This window comes from Zonotrichia leucophrys, chromosome 13 (assembly GCF_028769735.1).
Source record: "Zonotrichia leucophrys gambelii isolate GWCS_2022_RI chromosome 13, RI_Zleu_2.0, whole genome shotgun sequence".
Classification (NCBI taxonomy): Eukaryota; Metazoa; Chordata; class Aves; order Passeriformes; family Passerellidae; genus Zonotrichia; species Zonotrichia leucophrys.
In genome coordinates, this window is record NC_088183.1 from 13932744 (window position 1) to 13957984 (window position 25241).

General features: G+C 40.3%; 1 protein-coding gene across 2 annotated transcripts; it reads right to left on the minus strand.

Annotated features, from left to right (window-relative positions):
- Nucleotides 1-2536: 2536 nt before the first annotated feature.
- PANK3 (pantothenate kinase 3) lies at nt 2537-25241 on the minus strand. 2 transcript variants are annotated; one of them, XM_064724663.1, is made up of 7 exons: nt 25075-25241; nt 15946-16298; nt 14875-15128; nt 14592-14768; nt 12555-12678; nt 10210-10335; nt 2537-8885 (listed from the first exon to the last, which is right to left on the minus strand). In XM_064724663.1, the coding sequence occupies exons 1-7, from the start codon at nt 25100-25102 to the stop codon at nt 8835-8837; spliced, it is 1113 nt and encodes a 370-aa protein (XP_064580733.1). In that variant the 5' UTR covers nt 25103-25241; the 3' UTR covers nt 2537-8834. The 2 variants fall into 2 exon arrangements, with proteins under 2 accessions (XP_064580733.1, XP_064580732.1); XM_064724662.1 differs by lacking the exon at nt 25075-25241 and having other exon boundaries at nt 15946-17634.

Genomic DNA, 25241 nt, shown 5'->3' on the forward strand with positions numbered 1-25241 from the left:
GCCTAAAGCTCTTCTCTTGGTCTGGCAGCAGAGCTGTTTGCATTGGCATCTCTGCCCCTCTTCAAGGTCCCAGTGTGAGGGAGAAAAGCAGCTGAAAATGGAGAAGTTGAAATCACACCCCTCTTATGAGATCCCCAGAGGTCCCATTCTCACCCTTCAGAGCAAAGAGCAGCAGTACTTGGTGTGAAAGATGCTTATAACATCTCTAACACATTCCTGCTGGGAGCTGGAACACATTTTTTACAACTGCCCTGTAGCAGGACTGAGTATGTGTTTGTCTGAAGGCTTTTTCTCACTGTCCTTCTCTATGTTGTCTGTTTTCCTGTGGTAGCAGAATCAAACCCTATTCCTCAAAGGATATGAAAACTTCAGGACCAAAGTGTTTTCCTGTCTCATGCAGGTCTGTTTGAGCTGACAAACACCCCAGAAATACCAGAAACAGCTGGGGTGTTTACCCAGAGATAAAGAGATGAATTGGGAAAAGCTGAGAGCAGCCCCAGCTGTCAGCAACACCTCATGCAGAGGCTGGAAGGGATCAGCTGGTCCCTTCTATAAGCAAAAGGTCTCAGGCTCTTGGAATTTTCACCTTTCCTGATGGTGCCTCAGCCTAAAACTGCACCTGTGGGTCACAGTGGGCTTGGGAAAGGCAGTGGTGGAAAATGCTGGTTTCCAGAGGATGGGGAATGTCCTCAAAAGTGGCTGCCATTAAAAACCCAGAAATAGCCAGAAAAGAGATCAGTTTATCAGGTGCTGCACACTTGCAATTCCCCTGGTATCAATTTACAGAGCATGTGGGGGTGTCAGTGTTGGTCTGGGTTGTGCCTTTCCCCCCTTATCCTTCTGTGCTCTGCTCCCAGGTGTTTGTGCAGCTCAGCAATGTGCATTTCTTGGAGGGCAAATCCTCCCCTGAAGTCTCTACTTGACCAGGGGACAGAGGAGAAACAGAAACTTGGGGGAAAGCAGGGAGGGTCCAAAGCATCAGCTCAGCTCTGCCCACAGCCTGTGCAGCTCTCCAGCAGGGACCTGAAAATAAATGCCTTTTCCTCAAATTACTGCTCTAAACCCTTGTGCACCCTACAAGGGAATTTTCCCTGAAGTTTTATTGTCTGCTATCAAATGGTATCAGTAACTCTCCACAAACCAGCCCAAAGCCTGGGATATAAAATGTGCATGAACAGATTTCATTAGAGGCAGCTCAGTGATTTACATATCTGGACACATCTGGGTTATGAAAGACTCCACCTTTGATCCATTTACACAGCCCCTGCAGGAAAGTGAGAACACACATCAGTCAGGGATTGCACAGGCTCTCCAGGCTGACAGGCACCCACAAATCTGTGGATTTTGGTTGACATCTGCCTGCTCCCTCCAGCACAGCACAGCCAACCCTGGCACTCCTGTACCCCAAAACTGCACAAAGTGGATACCTTTATAGAACACCAGTAGACAGACAGACAGGCCTTTAGAGCAGGGAGTTCCACTCCAGGATTTAAGGGCAAACTTAATTTTTAATCGGCATTTCTAAAAATAGGGAAGTTACAAGTGTAATTAAATTAGAGGTTTTCATTTTTTGAGTTCAGCAAAAATTCAAATACAGCTGGCTTGAGTAGTCTTACAGTAAGAGGAAGTCACTTGTTTCATACAAACTTCTTAAAAAAAATTAAAAACAGATCACCAGCTAAGAAGTAATGAAGCTTAATCCTGGACCCTCAGCTTGCACATGGGCTGCACCAGAAGCAGTTAAGGACCCCAGCTGAAATGCAGACCAGCTTCCACAAAAGGCTACTGCAATTCCCTCCATGAGGTATTTCTGCATGTAAAAAAGCACACTGAACAAATCAGAACTCCCTAAACTTGTAAAGAATTTGTGTTCCCCTAAAAATCATCACTGTGGTGCAGACCTCATTGGAAATGCAACACAGGAAGGAGTTTTCATTTCTGGTGGGTTACAGCAAAGCTTTGTGGTTTGGATGGCTAAAATATTTGCAGAGCACCCTGAAGGACCATCTGTGCCACAGCAAGCCTGTCCCAAGCTGCAGTGCCAGGATGCTGCTGTGGCTCACACTCCCCTGCTCTCAACTTCCTGCCCACTGGGACCCCTCAGGATGACAAAATTTGGCATTTCAAAACATAAGCAAAGGGCAATTCCAAGAGAGGGGTGGTTTATATACAGCCTGCACTTGGCACATGAAGGTTTTATTCAGTAAAACGTGACACTGGGCTCCCCATGCCTGTGCAGGGAGCAGCAGGTGCTCCCAGGTGGATTTGGAAGGGAAAAGCTTAGAATGCTTCCAGAGCACATTTCACTCTTCAACACTGCAAACCAGGCACATCCAGTGTTTCTGAAAACGGCACCTGAATCCAAAAGCTGAGAATTATCAGCTTATGAGAGGAAGAAACGAACATGAAACCACAGCAGTCACAGATATTCTGCCACAACCCCCAGTATCAAATGTTGCAGAAATTTACAATGCCAAAAGAAAAGAACACACCCAAAAATCCCTCCCACAAAACCCACAAATGCAAGCCAGCCATGAACAATCTCAAATTATTTATTAGGAAAAGACAAAGTACTGTTTCAACATTCGTACAGAACAAATGGCAATGAAACCAGGAAAATAAACTGTAAAAAGTAGGCCCATGACAGAGGAGTTGGTTTATGACAAAGCAAATGAAATCCAAACTTCACTCATGCAAACAAGCAGTAAAGAATTATTTACAGTTTTGATGGGATGAATTACAGCATTGTCCATATTTGGGCCCAAATCAAATTACTCAGTGACATATTAAAGGGATCTAATCTGTACATTCAATAATGAGAATCTATAAAAAGAAAAATAATTTAAACAATTTACAAGAGCTGTATTACAGATGGCATAAAGGCATCATTTACAAGAGCTGTTTAACAGGTGACACAAAGGTATTCATGAGTAATTTATGATGAAAAATTTGTAGCACATATTTTTACATCACATCTTCAGTGTCTGAACAGTAAACAGGAAAGCAGAGACATACCATGAGTGCAATGTAATAGAATAAGGCAACTTAACCAAATGGCTCTTCAGAGAACTTCCATCCTACCAGGGCTTACAAGTTACACATTTGCCTCTCTGCTTTGCTAACTAAAACAAATATTTGAAGACAGCATCTAGTGATTACAAGGCCTGCACATGATGAGACAGTAAATGGAAAATTAAATGTTTGTTTGGTAAAATGCCAAAACTCAAGAATGTAAAAGTGCAGGTTATCTAAAGCCCTCTATACCCTAACACAAACACATTAATTTTCATGTTCTAGCTGTTGTAATTTCATGTCTCAAAATACTAATTCACTAGTCTTTCATAATGCACAATCTGAAACTAATACACCTCCTCCCAAAGCTTGAATTTACTATTTCTTAAACTGATGCCAGAAGTATGAATTGTGAAATGTCAGCAATTTATAGCAAAGATTAGCAACCAGCACTCAATATTCCAGTTCATTTTATAGGTGACACTAATTAGCACATTGAGATTTTATAATACTTTAAATGGGTATTTCTGACTTTTCAACAGCTTTCCTAAACACTTTCAGTAGTGGCTGACATTCTTGGAAGTTTTAGCAGAGAACAAATGCCAATTGTGTTCTGCTTGACACAAATTTGTGCAAAGAGCTACAGTAACAAAACAAAACAAGATGAACATGGAAATGCAGCTATGAAAACCCATCTGTCTCCTGATGTGCCACGGGCCTCACATAAAGCAGCACAGGAAGCCACACCTGCCAATGACTTGCCACATTAACACACACAGTCAAAAAAACCAAACCCAAAAGGGAAACTCAAAAATAAGGCCAAAAAGTATTGGCAAATGATAAAATTTAAGTCTGTCAAAAGGACCAGGCCATAAATATTTTATTTACAATTTCTATTTAGAATCTTTATTTTCAACAAATGATTTAGCACCAGCAGGAATATGCAAAGTAGCATTACTGTGTTCCCCAGGCAGAAGACCTTGAGGCCAAATCTTGCTCATTAGTTTAAAAGAATGATTTACTGAAGTAACTACAGAGTGAGCAGGATTTGACACTCAGTTATGCAAACTGAGATTGCTCAAACATATTCCATTAGCACATTAATAATTACAGACATATTACAGCATCATCTGAGATGTTTTCAAAAGTGTGTTTTTAAGAATACTTAATATGCTTTCCATGTGTGATGCAAATGAAACTAATAAAACAGGCTTCTTTACAGACTTTCGTTAACTTAGAGAATTACTAATTTTACCACAGTTGACAAAATACTGGTGATGTATTTTGGGATACATTGGTAAAACTTTAAAGAACTTTGAGCAGGAATTATTCTTCTACACTGTATTTTTTTAATCTCCCATGGTCATATCTGAGGACTAAATTCTCTCTCATTTTATTCACAGTGATTGTGAAACCCACCAGCTGTGACTGTGCATTAATGGGAAGTGAAAGAATTACCACACCCAAACAGAAACTGTGTGTCCCCAGCTCTGCCCTGGGACCTACAGGCCTTGCTCAAACACTTCCAACCTGACCCACAGATGTTTGGTCACTTTTTAACCTCAGCAAAGCTCTGTCACATATTATATGGTTTTTAAGCCTATATAAAGAGATGTAGATAAGAAAAAAAAGAAGTGACAAGGGAAAGAATTAGTCTTGTTCTAACTGGAACTGACCAGAAGTAGCTCAACAGAACCACACTGACCTTCACCTCTGCTCTGAAGTCACTTCCTCAGGATTGCAGTGGTATCCAGAATGCCCACAATCAAAGTGATATTTTAAAACAGCTTGACTGCAAATTTATTCATTAATGAAAATTACTGACTTGATGTGAAAGACACCATCTAATCTTCATCTAGCAGAGAACTACTCTAGATAAAAGACCTTTTAATTAGTTCCAAACATTAAAACCCCATAACTATTTTGAAATACTTAGAAATGAGAAGTTATTTCAATGGATCTGGAAGCAGGTGTTTCCTGAAAACCTGTACTGGGTAGAGACAAAGAGTATTCCAGCCCTTACAGGCACCTTGCATCTATACCAACCCAAGTGCAAGCAGGAATGTCACAGCAGCACTGAGGGAGCAGAGGGTCCATCAGGTGAAGGCAGAGCTTTTGACTGTACAGCTGAGGCCAAGTGGGACAATGTGGGTGGTTTCTCCTCTTTCCACCCTGGAACTCTCAATTATGAGCACCTGCTGGCAGAATCACACAAGTGCTTGAGGGAGTTAAACATCTTCAAAAGGCAGGGCAGACACCTGAACACACTTTGGAACTCTTGAGCAAACTAAGACACAAAGTGCATCACTGCAGCTTCTCTCTCAACTCCTAAATATATCAAGACTTTACTAAAAAGAATGAAAAATTGTTTGTATTTAAACCTCTGATCAGTTCAGTAAAGAAAACTGAGGATGTTTTAATTCCAGCCTGTTAAATATTCAAGATGTATTGTAAGAGTTCCCCTTTCATTCAAACTGCAATTACCCAAGAAGACTTAGAAAGGTCAAAGTGGTTATGTGTAATAGCTTGGAATAACTTCACCTAAGATTGAACTTCTCTACCCAGAAATAAACAGTACTTATCTCATTATAAACTTGCATGATTTTTAGGGAGATAATGATACAATAAAACTGTGCATAATACTTGAAAGGACCAAGCTGGAGGGATAAGACCAAGAAATGCAAAATCCTTACCCCAAGACTAAGGGCTACAGGGATAGGAAGCCAGAAACCTGATGATTTTTTCCTGGTATCTCCTGCTACACTGCATTAAGGGGATCATCTCCATGGCCAATAAAATGACGTTCCATTTCTCTGGTAAGTAATATTGGGTAGGAAACCTCATGGATAAAGTCCCAGTACCATAAAATTGGCATTATATGAAAAACTCAAAAGGCACTCACATGGCTGACTGAGCTGCAGATGATTACACATTCAAAAGGGATCTTACTTTTACTTTCAAGAACTATCACAGAACTTTCCTCTAGAAAGTGTTTCCACTTGAGAAGACCACAGTAGTCCTGAGAAAACCCCAAATTTTCTCTACTGTAGTACATCACACTGAAACAATTCACCCTAAAGCTCCTTCAGCCAATTAGCTCTGAGGAAAAGAAATGGCAAGGGTGAAAGTAAAAACAGACTAGCAGGAAAAAGCAACTTACTTCAGTGACTCATACAAAAGAAACAAGCATTTTCAACCTGTTTACAAGAGAATTTAGAAGAAAAGACATTAAGGCTTATCTTGCAATTATTTGTGATGCCTATCATTTCTCCTGGTGGTAGAGTCAATCTTTGGAGACTCTGGTAACAAGTTCTGAGCTGACAGAAAATGAGATGAAACCCAAAGATGTGGCTTAAACACAGGACCCCTGGGCTTTACAGTAGGGCTTGACAACTGCTGTGGTTGCTCTTGTAATGAAGTAACAATTGTGCTGATAAAATTAGCAACAGAAAGCCAATTTTTTTTAGAAGCTCAAGGGAAATAAAACAGAGGTAGGGCATACTTTTTGATTCTCACAGTAGTTTCTATACAGTACAGCTATTCAAGAATTACTCCATTTGCTTATTTTATTTGTAACTCTGTACAGCTTACTTAAAAAATGTATGTTAGGTCACATCAACTTCAATTGGTTTAATGAACTATGGGTATTAAGTAATCATCTTCTATATGTGCTTTTGGTTAAATATACAAGTAGCTTCTAACTACTGCTTCAAGAGGACTGAGTATCACAACTGAAGTAGCAATAAACATGGGCTAAAGGAACTGTTTCTAATGGAGTGTAGTATGTCTCCTAAAGCACCCTTTGTGAGTAAAATATGCAGTTAGTTTGCAAAATTTTCAGCAGGCTGCCAGAACATTCAGAAAATTAAGTTTATACACAGTTTTATAACCAAAGAAAGGTTACTTTTGATAGTCAATCCTAACTCAAAAGGAACAGTTTACAGCATTTATAAAGACATTCTAGAAAAACTGCATTCACTTATTTTCTGAAGTGCTCTGATTAGCATTAGATCAGCTGAACCGTGAGTGTAATTTTTAGTTGTTTATGTCTATAGTGAAACATCAAAGCAAGCACAATGCAAATGGAGTACAAGTACCAGGAAAAGCAACAATAAATGGAACTGCATTTGGGATTAGCATTGCACTTAATGAGTTGCCTACTCTAAGGTACTGTACTCTGAAAGGACCACAGAAAATTTTAAAAGCAAAACCCTATGATGTTAGTTTGGGGCTTTGAATTTTGAGAAAGAGAAGAGTGAAAATAGCACAGGGGTTTCTAACACAAGGGGGATGTATCTGTAAATACAACACAGCCATGCTGTGGAATACTTGAGCAATCAGTTTTAAAAACCTTAAACCCCAAGATATGAATGTGTCTGGGTCTGGTTGCTCCTCATGCACTTACAGGAAATAAATTTAACAGGAAAATATCACAAAATTGGGTAGCTTTAGTCCACAAAAAGTCATACAGCTACTTACTGTATGATAGTCCTGTAAGTTTAAGATCTCATGCCCTGGCTTCAGGACTGAAGTTATTGTAATAATCATAACTGTAAATTTTAAAAGTCTACAGAAAACCCCAAAAATCAGTTCCAGAGTATGGATTTTATCCCAAGGCCACAATTTGATGAATGGTTCCATATTGCAAGTGCATTAAAATATTGGTCCATTTGCTGCTGCAATACAAACTCTGATGTTGTCCTCAACTTCCAAAAGCAAACTTCCAAATCCAAAAGTAACCTTTCAACTTCAACATCTGCTTGAATTCTGATCAACTCTTACAAAATTACAGGGAAATCACAACTTCAAATCAGTAGGATGGGGCAAAAATTTTCCCAAACCTCTACAGAAACAAGCCAAAGCATCAGAATTATGAGGTCCCATAATTAGTCTATTTTATAATGATTTCTTCAATTCTCTCAGGCTTTAGGGTACCTTTACAAATGATGATTCATGATGGAAGAACTTATGAGACAAAAAAAAAAAAAAAAGTAATCCAGAAGGCATTTTGGAAGTCATGTCCTCAAAAAAAAAAAAAAAAAAGACCAAAAAAACACCACAACAAAAAAAAAAACTTCCCCTAAAACCTGCCTCCTTTAATCACTGAACTCGTTTCCAAATCCAAACAAAGAGAGAGGAGTCTTCCCAAAACACCAGCTGAATCTTCCAATAAATTAAGGTATCTTCAGAAAGCCTTCAAAATATCAACTGCTTAATCTGCTGCTTTGGCTGATTTTCTGCGTTTCTATTCTTCCCACTGGAAATTAAAGCATTAATATTACACATAAAAATAAAATAATTACTATGTTTACTGTGGGAAGCAATTGTCTACAGTTTCCTCATCTTGTAAATAGTACCTGGCTGTCTTTTGTTTTCTGTAAGAACACATAAATCTTGTGCTCATAATAACAGCATAACTAATGAAAATAATTTTTTAGTCATCAATTCTATATATAAACTTATGGGCCTAAAGCCTTGGGGCTAAACCTGCAATATTTGCATCCTGAGCACTTAAGGGTTTGGCATTCCTTCTTCTGGAATTTCTGGAAAGTTGTTTTCAGAGGATGTATTGCATATTAGAAGTTCACTACTGGCTACACGTACCAAAGAACATAAATTACAGCCACAAACAGTTCACTTGCCAATGCCCAGCAGAGTGAAACCCCGTTCCTTACAACAGCAATACTCAGTAGCTTCATCACTTCTTAGAAGAGTTACAGAAAATCAGCTTTTTTCTCCTCCCCTCCCCAGATTTGATTCCCATCGACATAAACAAGTGTCATTCAGGTGGAAAAGAGTTCAGTGTAGTGACATCTGGGATCTCAACTGAAATTTGGCAGCCCAAGCAGAGCACCAACAGCTCCAAAGTATCCCTGTAAAAAAAAAAAATCAACTTTAAGTAGGGTATTAAATTCTGCAGTAATCACATTTTACTGACAACAATCATCTGATGGATCAGTGGTACAAAAAGAACACGATACACTTTTAATGTATAATATTTCACAGTAATTATTCAAGGCTTTGTGAAACAAACATTTTATCCTTCTTATCTAGCTTGACTTCAGGAGGTTTCCTGCCTCACCATACGCTGCAGGATCACTAGGACAGGTATCAGTGACTCCTAAAGCATGGAAAGCAGGTTTGGCTTTTTCTTCCTAGAGAAGCTGCATCTTTTGCTTGCTTAAACATCTTCAATACCCATAGCAACATTATTTCTAAAGCAAAAGTGAAAAATTCCTCAAATTATATCCACACATCACACTTTTGGACTGTCTATCTACCTGCATGCAAAGAACCACATTCTCATGTTGAATTATTTTTCCCCTGTGGACTGAAATCTTCCCCCTCCCTATAACTAAGAAGTATTCAAGTGTTTGGAATATACACTTGACAAATATGAGTTTAAAATTTACCCAAGAAAAATCTGAAGAGGGCAGAACTAACAAAGAACCATCCACTGTTACTGTGCCCATCAGAACAGACTGTCAGTCTTGGGATACACAATAAAGGAAAAGAGTTGTGAAAATCATCTGAAGGGAATAGATGGAATGCTGTAATATTTTCAGACCAAGAAACTGAGGACAAAAATTCCCAACCCACTGTCCAGAAGCTTTAAGTCAGCAACTGTTGCACCTGAAATTAATACTGATTGCTCATATTTTAACCAAACCAGGTCAAAGCTCTCAGTACTGCATACTGAGACAGCAGAAGCTGCCCAAAAGCAGGGTATTCTCAAAGCATAAAATCACTCCAACAGCTCTGAGGGGTCTGTTGTGGAATGAAAACAGGCCTTGTCAAAGCAGTCTTGACTCTCAAGACATTGCTCAAGCTCAGCTGAGAACAATGCAAGTGTTTCAGAGGGCCAAGCTTTACATTTCTGCACTCTTTGAAACACAATACTTACTCTTGTTTCCACCCAAAGCCAAGGAAGACTGCTGACCCTTAGCACAGAGTTTAACATTTTGCTGTCCCTCTCCAGAGATGCACAGCATGAACTGAGAAACCCCAAAGTGACTGAAGTACTTCCCTGGCAGAAATCTGTTCCCAGAGAACCAATTCAGCAAGACAAACCTCCTGTTATTTCTAATATTTACTGAGCACTTGGTGCCTCAGGATATCACACATGAGAGCTACTCAATAGAGGCATTTCTGATTTATGGTGAAACAGAACACACAGATAAATGAGCCACAGCATACCTCATGTTCTAGGAACAAGGCCTTCAGCTGACCTTTTGACCAGTAATCCAGTGCATATGCAAGAAGCTTCATTGACAAAGTATTCACACGCAAAAAGTTGCCAACAAACACAACTCTGTTTATTTTCTAAAAAAAAAAAATAGCAAAGGATTAAGTCTTTTCACTGTTTAACACAGCTTTGAAAGAGAAGACTGTCTCAAGCAAGGAAAAAAACCACAGAAAAACTAAACAACCCACAATTAAAACATGGTTCCAAAATTTAAAACATGGCATACTTGGGGAGAAAGAAAAACGGTGCAACTCTCGAGAATTAAAGGACTTAATTTACAGACAAGTAGCATTTGTGTTTCAAATTAAGTGAGCATTTTCAGCAATTACACCAAAGAAAGAAGCCAGCTAAGAAAGAAATGAAATGAAAGATACTTGTGTTTGGTAGAGAAGACTCAATGCCTTCATAGCCCTGTACAATGCTGCTTGATCCATATGCAACAAGGCAGCACTGTAAAGAAGCCGAAGGCAGTAAGACATGACAGATGTTCCTTTATCTCCAGCCCTCACTGTACCTCAGCCTGGCATCACACTAGGAGCACTTGAATACTACCAGGGAGCTGTGAATTTAATCAAGTCAAATGTAAAAAAGTGAAAATCACTTCATATTCCCCATTAACTGAAGTAAATCCAGCACTAAGTGAAAACATTAAACCCCGGTTTAATGACCCGAGAGGAAAAGCCAAAGAAAATGTAATTGTGTTAGTCCTTAGCACAGTGCTTTAAAAAGCACTTAATTGCATTAAATAAATGGTCATTTCCAAGTTATTACAATAACTAATATGACAATTCAACCTGCAGTCAAATGTCTCATGTGCAACTGTTTTTTAACCATCCTGATTAGTTCCCAGTGAAGAAAAGTAGACACATAGTTAAGACACAAAAACATCATTCTGCTCTACTGCAAGAAATCAAAATAATTACATTTATTTCATCTTTAGACATCAGTTCAAGGTACTACTTTATGTATCCCCATTAGCTATTTCTTATGATTTGTAGTTCTGTGACATAGCTGGAATTAGACCAAAACCCACTCGGAATAAAGGCAGTTTGTGCAGTTTACAAGTTCTGATTTGTCCTCATTTACTCCCACCCTTAAATATAAATTGCATAATTTGCCTAAGACATGTAGAATGTACATTCAATTTCATCTTCATTTTAACTCTTTTGTTATTAAGCTTTGCCATAAAGCAAAAAGCCAAAATTAACACTCACAAAATTACCTTCCTTTTCCAAGACAGACATGAGAAAGATAATGAAACTGAGGGAGAAGTTACAATATTAAAACCAGAAAATATAATTAATCTGGCTCCTAAACAAAAGGAGGATTACTGCAGCTAACAGGGCTGTTGGTACTTCTGAGACAATCACATGCACAGATTTGAAGTAGAACTCTAAATTCAGTTACCCACAGTCTTCTCCAAGAAAGCTATTGCTAAACCTCATTTTATCCCAAGTTTGTTGATAATAGGAAGAAAGGAAGGAAGGAATCCCTGCTGCTCAGACTCTCATGTCTTCTATGCCTAAATTCAGTATTCTTTCACAGTTTCTTGGCTGTCCACACTAATACTGAACCAATACTGGTTCTTTTTTGAACTTTGAGAAACAGAAGATGGCAGGAAACCTCTGTATCAACCAGCAAGATGAGAGGTGTCAAGCAATTTTAAAGTCTCAAGAGCTAGAAAAAATTAAAAATAATGTTTATCTAGAAACAAGGCTTTGATCAGAGGATAATTTCAGCTTGGAGAAACTGCTGGAGGCCATCATTATGCACTGCTTAAAGCAGGACTTTCAGCAGCTTACATGCTGCAGTTGCTCAAGTCATGTATTTTGAAACCTCCAAGCACAGAGTTTGTCTCAGTCCATGTCTCAGGGCTGGATGCATTCCCTAGGTGACCCTGCCTTGGCAAGGAGCTGGACTACATCATCTCCAGGAGCCCTTTGCACCCCCAGCTGTTCTGTGGTTAAAGCCTTAGGAATTGCCTCAGAATATTTTGACTGTCTCTGGAGCAGTGGGATAAGGATGTCTTTGCCAAAGGGGAGGGAACCTTGTGAGGAGCTTTGGTAAAGAATGGAGCCCCGAGCCTGCAGGTAAGCACGGGATGTTCTGATAAAGGACTTGAAGTCCCCTTGCTAAAGCAGGGTGACTGTAGGCCCAGCTCAAAGCTACCACATGCATTTCTCATTTCATTTGGGAATGTATTGAAAGGTTTAAAATAATACACCATTTCAGCAGTCATTTCATGTGAAGACATGTAACAGAGCTGTAGATGGATCATTTTCTGGTCAGGTTTTACCTCATTCACTGCACACATCCGGGCAATAGAGCCAATGTTATTGGTGATGGTGACCAGTATGGCTCTGGCAAGATCCTCTTTACTGACAGACTCCCTCTTCTCTTTGTAGATCATATTCCCAAAACTAGAATAGGAGAAATGGCCATGAGTTACAAAGTGATTCATGTGCATTTGAAAGAATTTCAAAATGGATTTTTTTTTTATGCTGTAACAAAACCTATGTCTCATGTTTCCTCTTTGAGGAACTTGCTTTTAGTGTCTGTATTAAATACAGCAATTTGACCCTATACCTTTATTTATTCCTTCACAAACAGTCAATTGTGTTACAACAACAGCCCCCCAGCACATGATTTTTGTTCAGATTGTTGGCTTCCATGAAGAACCACCTACAGTAAAACAATTTTATTCTTCACAGAAGATGACTCTGCAAATTTAGTCACTGTAAATTAAGTCACTGCTTGATTGGTAAATCTTCCACTTCTCATGCTTGCTTCCTCACAAAAAAAACCTATCTATTGTCACTGTTAATTTTATTTCAGAGGTCTTCTTCCATTAATTAAACCATTTTATGATGGAACACAACCCTCTGAAACAAAATGAAGTGATAGAATGCAATTTAGGTTGCAGAAATGAAGAGTTCTGGATCAGGCCACTTCCCTTGCCACGCACAGCACAAAAGACAAGAATCCATAGCTACATGTGATATTTAACCACCAAGGACTCTGAGCCAGTTTGGAGAGCAAGAATCCTGATTATTGTAGAGCTCAAAAAGCCATTAAAGCTCTTAAGGATCTTAAAAAGCAAATGAGAACAGAAAGTACCAACATAAAGCAAGGTAAAATGTTATTGACTGAAGTGTAAAGTTCACACATATTAAAACCTCTCAGCACATGGGCTCTCAAGAGGCTTGGACTCAGGTGGCTGCAGAGGGAGAACAATTAAGTTGCCATGAATTATGATTCCCTATGGAGTAACAGCAAAGATTTAATGAACACTTATGTAAATATTAGTTTTGCTTGCAGAGTTTATTTTTCTTATCTTTTGTAAGGGTAGTGAAGCTGTAATATCATTGATGATACTCCCCAATGGAAATAATGTGTGCAGCTGTGACAGAAGTCCTCTGTTGATGACAATGACATGGTGCAAACTGTTTGTGTTCAACAGCCCTCTTCAGTGAGAAAAGTACTTAAAACATTACATCAGGTGTCTGTAGTGACAACCACATTTCCCAAAAAAAATTAGGAATTGCTCCACTGTAAGAGCAACATAAAAGCCATCTCCCACTCACCTTCCCTCTAGACAATGGCTCTACTAAAAGACTCTAGGTAATATAAAAAGAATTTGGCACTTTCCCCCCCTCTCTTGTACTGATTTTGACTGGGACAAAATTAATTTTCTTCCTAGTAGCTGTATGCTGGTTTTAGCTGGGATAGTTAATTCTCTCATTGTAGCTACCATGGAGCTGTGTTTTGGATTTGTGCTGGAAACTGTTGATAACAGAGGGATGTTTTTGTTATTGCTGAGCAGTCAAGGCCTTTTCTGCTCCTCACTGCACCCCACCAGTGAGCACAATGGGGGTGCACAAAGAGTGGGGAGGAGACCATTCTGTTCTGTTCCATTTCTGTCCTGTTAAACACTCTTTATCTAACACACCAGTTTTATTTTTCTCCTCCCAGTTCTCTCCCCCATCTCACTGGGAGTGCCTGAGTGGCTGTGAGGTGTTCAAATGCCTGCTGGGTTACAGCACACCACCTCTGCACTCTGTTCCTGCTGTCACCTCGTGTTCCCTCTGACTCACACAAAGCTGTGCATGAAATACCTCAGGAGGTTTCTTCAATATTGACCTAGCAGGCACCTGCACTTGCACATGGCTTTAAACCAGCAGGAAAGCTGAGGATACCCACTTTTAGGATAGAAATGTAACTGAACTACAATAAAACCATGCAGAAAAGCAGTTCTTTCTGCATGAATAGTTGAAGCCTTGTTTTTGAAGCTCCACAAACCAAGAGAATAATCCACAAAGAGACTCCTGCTTACCTGGATGCCACAGCCCATCCTGGTAAACCAAATCTTTCATAGTCTCCTCCATAAATATCCCGAACCAGCTTGTCAGCATGTGTGCTGTCTCCTTTGGATGCCATTTCCAGGGCTTCTTCAAAACTTTCACAGCCTGTCAGCAAACTGCATAACCCAAGGAAGGTCCCTCCACCTAGACTAAGGACAGAGAACACCATTGCTTTCAAACAGCATTTCCTCACAAGAAATATCCCTGTTTCATTGCCCCAGAGAGTAACAACCCCAATGTAGATTTTTAAATTACCTTGTTCCAGTTACTCTTTTATAGTTGTCTTTGGAATGGACTGATAAAATACTGACTCCTGAACCAATGTTAACAACCAGCAAGGGGTATGGATCATCCAGGTTAAAAGGCATCTTTTGGCATCTCTCGGGATCTGAGGCATTTTCAAAATAATAGCACTCTGCCTGGCCATTGAAGCTGACAGAGTCTATGTACAATAAGCCTTTGACAAGGCAGTCAAGCTCATCCAGTTTGTGCAGCTGGAGGTTTCCAATCTGTGTTAAGAAAGAAAAAAAGACTGTGGCAACATGTTCTAACATTGCACAAATGAGCTACAAATTTATGACAATATTTGTACTGCCCAACTTTAAGAAGCTATCTCATGTGACTAATTCAGGAATTTCAATGCCACTATAAAGCCAACAAAGAATTCAGACCTGAATTTTGAATGCATAAACTTAAACTAGCAAATTAATCTGAATGTAAATCCAGATCTCAGACCTGAATCAAGAAGGGAGACGCAGTATAAGTATCTGCTTCAGTAAGCTCAAAGATCACTTCTGAATTCTAAGACATTACTCCATTGAAAAATTAACATTTTTCATCAATTTAAATCAATGAAAAGGTCATCAAATACCCTAGAGGCCCCACTGAGTGTCATCTTGGTGGAACTCATATCTGAAAATCTGTTCAAGGTTTGTTGGGTTCCTCCCCCATCTTACAAGTCAAAACAGTAATTCCTAAGCTATCAGCATATAAAAAGCTCAATGACATTGTACTAACTATCCTTGCAACTTCATCAACACTCCAAGGATCACAGGAAAACCACAGGTCAGAAATTCTGCAGGGCTTAAGGCTCTCTCCAGCTCTGCATGTGATATTTAAGCTGCTGTTCTCTCATAAAGCACAAAGACAACTAACTGGTGCTATGGATTCCAGGAAGGCTGTAACTCCTCACCATACCAAAATCAGTACTAAAATACATTAGAGCTCTCCAGTTTTTCAAACCACAGATTATTTTAACAAGTTATTTTCAAACTACAGGTTATTTTAACCCATCAGCTTCAGGCAGAGGCAGGGCAGGCTACCTACTGTGCGAAAATCTTCCTCAAACTTGTAGGCGCCACCGCCGGTGGCACAGAGCACCGTGTGTAGTGTTGAGAAGTTTTTGTTTCTTCCCATTTGGATGAAGGTAGGCAAATCATGAGTTGGGAACCGAATAAAGTGCAAGTTTCCTCTTCGAGCAAAAATGGTTAAGTCCTTCAGCTCCAGGTGGACATCCCGAATGCCAGTGGATCCGTAGGCCACGTTGGAAGTCAGGTATTTGCGGATGCTCTTCAGGCTTTCCACCTCCTCCTGCTCCTCCTCTGCAGTGATGTCAATAGGTTCAAAATAGGCCAGTTTGACCAATGTTCCCCCAATGTCCATGCCAAACCATGGGAAAGCTGTGAAGAGACAAGAATGAGCCATTAGGTTTGTGGAAGAGCAAAAGCCACACATGGAGTTTAAGACTGACCCAGGCTGTACTTTTCAACCAGACAGACATGAACAACAAAGGAAAAAGGAACAGGAAAAAGAACTTTTTTCCTCACAGGAAAAAAGAACTACCACTCATTTCAATTACCTGACCTTAAAAGTCTCTCTGGCCTCACATAAAAATGGAAAAATGAGCAACTCTACACATTTAAATGCTATAAGGTGCTCAGAAAGCTCAACTAAAAACTCCCCAAACCATACTCTATCTTTCAGACCAACTCATAAACAAAATTCAACCACTTTTTCTTATTGAGAAAAAAGGATTAAAATAACCTTCACTTCTAAAATAACAGCTCTGACATAGTTCAGTACAAAGGGTGCAATGCACACCTGAAGAAAGCAGATTACACATTACAGCTGACCACAGGGGCAGCCCAGGTACTCCTCCTCTAACAGTCCCTCACATAATGTGGTTGTTGAGAGAAAATTTATTTGCATGCACTTTAAAACTTGACACAGTTAAGATACCCAATTTCTAGCTCTTGAAGTCAAAAGGATGACAAAATGTCCTATTAAAAAGTGCAAGCAAAGAGAAAATTAATATTTAGGTTCCATTTTCTGGTTTCTTTTTTTTGGTTTTTTTTGGTACCTGGGCTAGGAAGGGGGAATTTCTGGACTACAAATTAACAGCACTAAACCACAAGTGCTTTGCCTTTGTCCCTTATGTGGGATGACTGCAGCTCCTAAAAGGGATTTTGTCTATGGCATGCATGACCAAAGTTTGAACATGGCTGTATCAGTAAATATTCCTAACTAAGAGCAGTGAAAAAGATAGTTAAAAACCCTACAGCAAAGCCAACATCTTCAACTGAGAGCTTTCCCACTGTCATTTCCCAGAAACAGTTCAAAAAAGATCCTGGATATCCAGCTGGGAAGCTCATATTCTATTTCCTAATTGGCACTGTAACTTGCTTGGTTTTGCCTCCTCTTTTTCTTTTTTAGAGGTCCAATTTATCTCTTCAGATGTAATTTATATCTTACAGAAGCATGAAACTCAGGAACAAAATCAGAAAAATATATTAATATGCTTATCATGAGCAAGATGCAATTACACTGTATTTACATTACCAGTGGGATCTATGCTTGAGAAGAATGACCTACGAAATTATTATAATGTATTTAGGCAAGGCTGGCTGTGTGTCAATTTATTTAGAGTGCTAAAGTTAAGAAGAAAAGAAACTCCAATGATACCTGAACTTTGAGAAATGGGCATCAAGAGAATATTGTCAGACATTAATGGAAAAAAAAATTGTTGGTTATCTTACCTTGATAAACTAAATTTAAATTCAAAGGTAAATTCTGTGAAAAAAACGTAGTTTGAAGTGGAAATTACGTTCTACAAATTTGGTATCTTTTCCATAAAACTGAGGGCTAAGTGTAAGACTAAGCATAAAAATACACATGAATTGAGTTTGTGACTGCATGCCAGCCTTCTTCATCTGGAGACTCTGGACATAAGAAAATCTGACATCTTACTGTTTGACCACAATTAGCTGAGGATTTATTAACCCTCACCAAGTTTCACCCCCTTGCCATGAATGGTGTCACAATAACAAAACTGAAGAAGGGCAGTTGATTCACTCAAAGTACCTGGAGGAGTCAATCCAAGGCATGCAGAATTTAACTAGGACACCCCAACCCAAGCACTACCTGGGGTTGGAGATCTTGTCCTAACTAAGACAAGATCTAACTGAGATCTTGTCCTTCAAAACAGGAAAGAGGGGGGAAGAGCTGGAAGTTCATGTGATGAGTTGAAGGATGATTTGGTGCAAGTCATGCCTGTTTGTCAGAAGATCCCCTCCATCCCATGTTAAATGATCCAAAAAGCTTTTGCAAATACAGCATTAGTCACGCCTCCCTAAGTCTTAAGGTTTAAGGATCTTGTACACCAAGTAAAAACAAGAACAGCTGAACTGTACATTTATTCCATAATTTAAATGAGAACACATTTTACGCTGAAAAATGGGATCATGCTGTACAAGATCAGTTTTCTGGGTTAACTGAATGATCTTAACAGCCATTTACAGACTTTGAAACTGAAGAAATAGGTCAGCTTTCACCTGTGACAAACCCTAGGAAGTTTTACATTTTTCTGCTGAAAATTTGTGAAGATTTGGCTGGCAATACATTGCTCAAGTTTCATTTGCAAGGTGGAGGAGTTCTGACAAGCAACTGGGCCCACGTACTGTTAACTTAGTATTTACAGCAGCAAGAAGGTGTTACACGTGTTACACAAGGGTTCCTGTGCATGCAAGCCACTCTTGATTGATTTCTATGGATTTTATTACAGGTGCAGCCAGGAGAATGAAAGCCATTTTGTTTTCCAAACACAGAAGGGGATCTACATACACACAAATTCAGTTGGGACTGCAAGGATACAAGATTTATCTATGCCTGAGCTGTCCTTAAATAACAGAAATACACTGATTCTACTGAATTTGAATGTAACTGTACATGGACACAATATGGAAACCTCATGAACCTTCCTCTTGCTGCTGCAGGTTTGCTTAGGGTAGATCTTGGCTTAGGATCCATTATATCTGGATGCAGGGATACATAAATGACTCTACAAAAGGTATTTTGATACTTGTATTTGTGGGTCTGGCTTCTCTGAGAGATTTAAGAACAGAATGGCAGCAGCAAAACCTTTAGAAAAAATATCCCCAGACATCAGCTAGATCCTTTCAGCAGTCACAGTTACAGAAGCATGTCTGGATGAGGCCAATGCCAATTACACAGCCTTTTTTTTCAAGCTTACAGGTCTGCAGATGCTAGGTTTGTAGACTTGCACAACTGTAACTATCATTCCACAGCTTCAATCCATAAGGAGAGTCAATTCCCCTGCACTAAAGCTGGACTTTTTTCCACAGCTCTGTGGGGATTAGATAATTAAAAGATTTTTTTAGCATTTCCTCTTGACTGTTACTCCCAGGAATATTCCACAAAAAGTGATGCACAGTTCAGAGAAATTCCTTGCTGAGAATTTAACTGCTATTCACACAACAAATCCAGGGCCCAAAGTTTCAAAGTTCACCTCCTCTCTGCAGTGGTCAGTAACCGTTTGAAAGAAGGAAAAGTAAGAATCTAGCTTTTTATTTAACAAGCCAAACTGCCTTGCATAAACTACATAAAATTCTTTCATTTTGCTTTTAGGAAGTCAGGCCAGGCTCCACTTAAGAATACACAAAATACAGATCTATACTATCCAAGAAGAGGCAGATACACGAAGCACAACACTAACTGGGAAGTCAAAACCCATATGGTGTTTAATGTGATACTTTACACCAAATTTAACTATCTTCAGGACACCAAGTGGAATACCATAACACACAACCTCCTTAATTACAAATCCAGATTTGCTTTCACTCCCCAGCTCTGCCAGGAGCCACTGTGGTCCCTACCTAGACACAGCAACCAGAAGCCCTTGCAATAAAGCAACAGATTGCTCAGTACATGCTGGGAAGACAGCTCTGAGGGGCAACCTGCTCAGAATTAAAAAAAACCCATGATCTTTAAAAGGATTCCCTAGAGCTGCTTCCTGCAATTAGAAAAGTACTTCCCGCAAGGGAAGAGTGCTGTGGTCATGTAATGATGGAGCAGTTGTGCTGAGTAAGAAAACCCATGCTGGGGTGGCTGCTGCTTGTTATTTAAACCTTAATCATCTTTAGAGATAGCACAGGGAAGCCTCATTCTCTTGTGTCTGCACTTCTCAAGTTCGTGCTGTACACAGTCACTGGCAGCAGTCTTAAGGTTACTTATATCTTATCATATAAGGTCTTTATATGCCAAATGAAATAATTACAGTACATGTCTTGTTTGTGCCCATGCAAGCACAAAGGCTGAAGTGTTTTCCTTTTCCATGGGTTCTTCAGGGGACCTCTGAAGCTTTACCCAGGCCATACACTTGTATTCTGATTTGTACACCCATTCTGGATCCAAAGCTGCAGGAAGTACACACTCAAAAACTTAACTACACCTCCCTTATTCAGTCACGCTGAAGATTCCTCAGTTTAATGTTCCAGTTGTATTTTGCTTTTAAAAACTGAGAAACAGATTCCTGTCAACCTCTTTCCTATGAATGTAAATGACATATTTGAAACACAAACACCTTTGAAATACTTCATTTTCCCAGTAAGATAAAGTAACACTCTGGGTCAATCCTGTATAAATTTAACAAGAACCAACCATCAAAGAAGAGCAGCTAACTCCTAATTCTAGCTGGGAGCTTGGCACCACAGGGGAAAAAAAAATTCACAGCTGTCAGTGACAGCAAAGAACAGCCTACCACATCTTGTGTCATCTCCGTAAGAAAGCTTATGCATTATTAAGAAATAAAACTGTTGCACTCCAAGTACAAACACAGCTTGGGGAACAGCTGCCAAAGGGTGCCAAGGTTCATGATGTTATACAGCCTTAAAGTACAGCAAAGGAAAATGATCATGAAATCCACAAAAACTTAAACTTACTTCTGCCAGCACTGCAACAGTTCTTTATGCAACTAAGCAGTATCATCAGTTCTGATGCTCAAAACTTATCTAATTCAGCCTAGTACGTAGCCTTTAGTACTAAAACTAACCTTGATCCCATTCTTATCTGAATACCGACAAGGCAAACAACTATTTAAAAGTTCTACGGAACCATTACACAGTTAGTGTTTATAAACACATAAACTAAATGCATTTTGCAGTTTCTCCAAATACATTTTCTTATGTGCATCCATTCTTGTACTTACAGCATTTCCCTAAATCAGCAAGCAGCAAAGTACAACCTGATGGCAAATTTTAACAGCTAAATCAGCTGGGGGGCTAAGGCAGCGAATGCGAGCTATGAGACAAGTTAAGAGAAAACACACCAAAGCTTGCTGAACTGTTAAATTAAATTAAATTAACCTGAGGGCTGGACAGCAAAATGCCTTGGCTGTGCCCATGAACACCAGTCTACATGGCCTATGAGCCTCTACAGAGCAAAACTGCACTTAAGTGTCCTTAGTCCTTGAGACACTGGAGACTTTCTCTCCTCAACAAGCTGTGTAACAGGCTTTTGGTTCAAATATCCCAAGTCCAGCTCAAAACACATTTGGGCTGGATAGAATTAACATGCAAATTAAATGTATCTGACACACCCTGGCACATCCTCCCATTTTCCTTGTGGGAAAACTCCATCACGCTCTGCAAACTCCCACTCAGCCAGCTCTGATCATGCTGCAGAGAGCCCCGTTCGCGGTGGGAGGACAGGTGCTAACGGGCAATTACTGTAACTGCTCTTCATGGGCTCTATCTTCTACAAGTGGGTACCACACAAAGCTTAACACAACACAAAATATCGCTGCTTTCAGCCTCTCCTTCCTTGCTCATTCTGGTAATTTTGTTGACATTTCAGCAGCCATCTCTTTGGGGATAGGTGTTATTATGGTGAGATAAAGAATGCAGAGGCATAATTTAACACTTAAAGATGCACTGTGTATAACACTTTTAGTATACACTGTTCCTGGCAGTATTAATTCATTATTAGAAATACATTTTTCAACTGCAATCAAGTGAGAGCCTCTAACATCTGCTATGGGCTAATCATCAGCTTTCAAGGACCAATAAGAAAATGCCAGGATACTAAAAAAATATGCAGCAAATTCTATGGGGAAAAAAATCCATCTATTTATAGAGGATTCTCCATCAATCCAAATGGATTTTTCATCAATTTTACTACACTAATCCCCCACGTGTCCACAATGATTACATGTGTCCATAGAAGCACACAGGAGAAAATAAACTTGAAATTTTCATCTTTCCTTTATACTGATGAAGGATTTTGCAAATCTCTGCAATGTACATTCCTATGTTAGCGTGTCTCAATTCACCTCAAGGGAAATAGAGGCAAACTCTTTTCAACAAACAATCCAAAGGAACAGACTACAAAAAGTAACACACACCGAGTGTATCAAGTACTGAAGTGTCTGCCTTTCCGGCAGAGCCAGGGAAGGAAGGGCTCCAGCTCCCCTGGAGAGCACAGCACGCTGGCACCGCGCTCCGCCTGCCCCCGCCAACACGCACAGCTCTCAATGAGCTCCTGCTCCCTTCGCTTCGGGCAGATCCCACACAGCAGCAGCTCTGCAACACTTGCTGCTCTCACATTTATCATCCCAACCCACAAATAACCTTTGGAAATCTCCTTGAAAACTGCCAGCCCTTCTTCCCCATGGGCATTTCCTCAGAAGAGCTATCACGCAATTGCTGCTTGGAAGGTTCCTCTGGAGGTCATCTGCTCTGACCTCTCTTACACCAGCAGGAAAACTGCCAACAACCAGACGAGGTCAGCCACAGCTTTGTCCAGTCAACACTCTGAGCCCTCAGAAGTTTTTCAAGAATCCTCCAAGAATGGAGACTCCAAAACCTCTCCAGCTCTCACTGCTACACTGACTTAGTACAAGGTTTTCCTGATTTGAATTTTTCTTATCTTCCTTTAAAATGCTTGACTCCTCTCATCATCAGCAGATGAGATTTAACTGGCCCTTTACTAGCCTCTTTCAAGAAAGCCAGTCTCAGAAGCTGTGTTCCATCAATTCTGCTGTGTTTCTCACAGTTTTTACTCCATCAAATTAGTGACAGCACTGGTCAGGTGAAGATCTGGAAGGGAGGACCACACAAGAAGGTCTAGGCAGGGTACCCACACCAGGAGCTCTGAACTGGTTTGGTGTTTCCATTTTACTCTCACCTCTCTCATGCCAACCACTGCAATCAGCCCTTCCTTCCTGATGCTAAACATCACAGACAAAAGTACAGGTAGATTAAAGCAATCTGCTCAATTCTACTCTGCAGGTTCTAAAGTTAAGTAACAATTATCCATTTTCCCCAGGACCACATCTGGCTCCATCACAGATGATCAGGTACTCACTTGCTCTGAGGAATGTAACACTCAACAATTGTTTTGAAAAGTGTCTACAAGGGTTTTAGCCAAATGATCTGTAAACAGTCTGCAAGTATTATTGTGAGCCCAACTCAGCTTTCACGTCCATGTGAGAATTTAAGCCAAACTGACAGCAGTATTTGGGTACCAGAGACCCCTGAACATCAATTTCCACCTTCAGTGCTTCTGTGGACCTGGTCCTCTTCAAACATTCAGCTGCTCTCTAAGTGTGACTAACCATGGGCAGAAATCTGTAGACTGAGTCTAAAGTTCACTGCCTAAGAAACTCTGTGCTATTATCTTTTAAAAAGCCACCAGCTCCTAAGTGTGTTCAAGAGTCAAGAAGAAATAAACAACGTAGTTTGACACTGTATCCTGCCCCTCCTGCTTGTGCAGTTCCAACTGTTTCTAATTCCCATATTCCCATCATGAAACCAACATCAAAGTTCAAATTCAAGACCTGGAAGAGTGTAACTACAACTGCAGCATATTTGAGCAGTTAAAACTTCTTGGTAACATTTGCACTGTTATTTAACAGTGAGGCTTAAATCCACCACTACAAGAAACAAAGGCTTTGAAGTCCAGCAGAGACAGTCCTGAAATTAGCAGGTTTCTACAGCAGGAGCAGCCCTAGTCTCCCCATTCCAATTCCCAAACCACTATAACATTTTACAGCCAGCTACTGCTGTCTTGATGAAATTTCTTAATATTATACCAGGGGAAAACAATGCTGCCTGAACTTGACTCTTCATAAACATCATTACAGTCAATTCAGCAATTTCCACAGACTAACACTGTGGCACTAACAAGAGGTGATGGTTACTTGTGCGCTACAAGATACCTATATAGGGTTTCCCCACCAGACCACAGGAAACAACCTACTTTCAAAGCCTTTATAGTTATTTCTAGAGCTATGCTAATACTTCCTGTGTTAAATACGTGTTTGGTGATTTTCTTCTTCTTGGGCTGCTCGAAAAATAAATTTAAGACACCAACTTCCAATATCCTGTCTTGGTTGTATGCTGTTCATTAGCCAGTCACGCTGTATGAACCACACGAGGCCTAGAAATTTGGGACTAGGCATTTTCTATCCAGTAACTCATCCTGAAAGTAAATCCTTCAGTATGATGGCAAAGAAAAAGATGCTGAACTCAGTGGATCAAAACCTGCATCCCTTTCAGCTAAGGCACACCTGTATGAGCTTGACAGGTGTGTTGCCTTGCACAGCTGTGCACTTGTTACACTGAGAGCACATCAACTGCATATAGATTGACCATATTCAACCCAAATCTCTCTTTTCAAGAAGCAGCTGTAATCTTAAAACGTTTTGTTTATATTCACCTGAGTCTGAATCACGTTTACACCCTCCAAAACAAACATGGCACTCCAGAACAACACATAGCAAGAAATATTATTACAGCTGTGATTATAAAAGGGGAGAATTCAGAATTTTAGTAAAAGAGTTATATCCAAATGTTAGTAAATAGTCCAAAAATAATTAAAATTGAATAAAAAACCAAAACTGTAGCATCTCCAGCCACCTGCGCAGACGCTCAGCACAGCGGTTAAGTGGCTAATCAAAAAGAGCACCCATCCCCAAGAAACTGATTATATCACTTTCTATTCTAGTCCTTCCGACGCCAGCAGTGAGGATCACCTGAACCCCGACACCTCGCTCAGAGGGACGCACAGGAGCGATTCGCGTCTCTGCGGGCATCTCCCGGCTCCATGGATGGGCACCGCCCGCCGCGCGGCCCCGCGCCCCCTCCCCCGGCCCGGCCTTACACGGCTTCTTGGCATCCTTGATCTTCATGGCGCTGCGGCGGCGGCCCGGCTCGCTGCCGGCCGGGGCGGGTCTCCTGCCGCTCGCCTGATGGGGCGGGCAGCGGCGGCGGCGGCTCCGCGGGGCCGGGCCTCGCTCTCCTGATGCTCCTCGCCCGCCGGGCGCCCGC

Coding starts and splice junctions, on each gene's coding strand:
- PANK3 (XM_064724662.1), bottom strand. CDS start 16,353: ATGTGTGGCTTTTGCTCTTCCACAAACCTAATGGCTCATTCTTGTCTC. Junction 14,769..14,874: donor AAAAGAGTAACTGGAACAAG/GTAATTTAAAAA, acceptor CTCTGTCCTTAG/TCTAGGTGGAGGGACCTTCC. Junction 12,679..14,591: donor GGATGGGCTGTGGCATCCAG/GTAAGCAGGAGT, acceptor CTCCTATTCTAG/TTTTGGGAATATGATCTACA.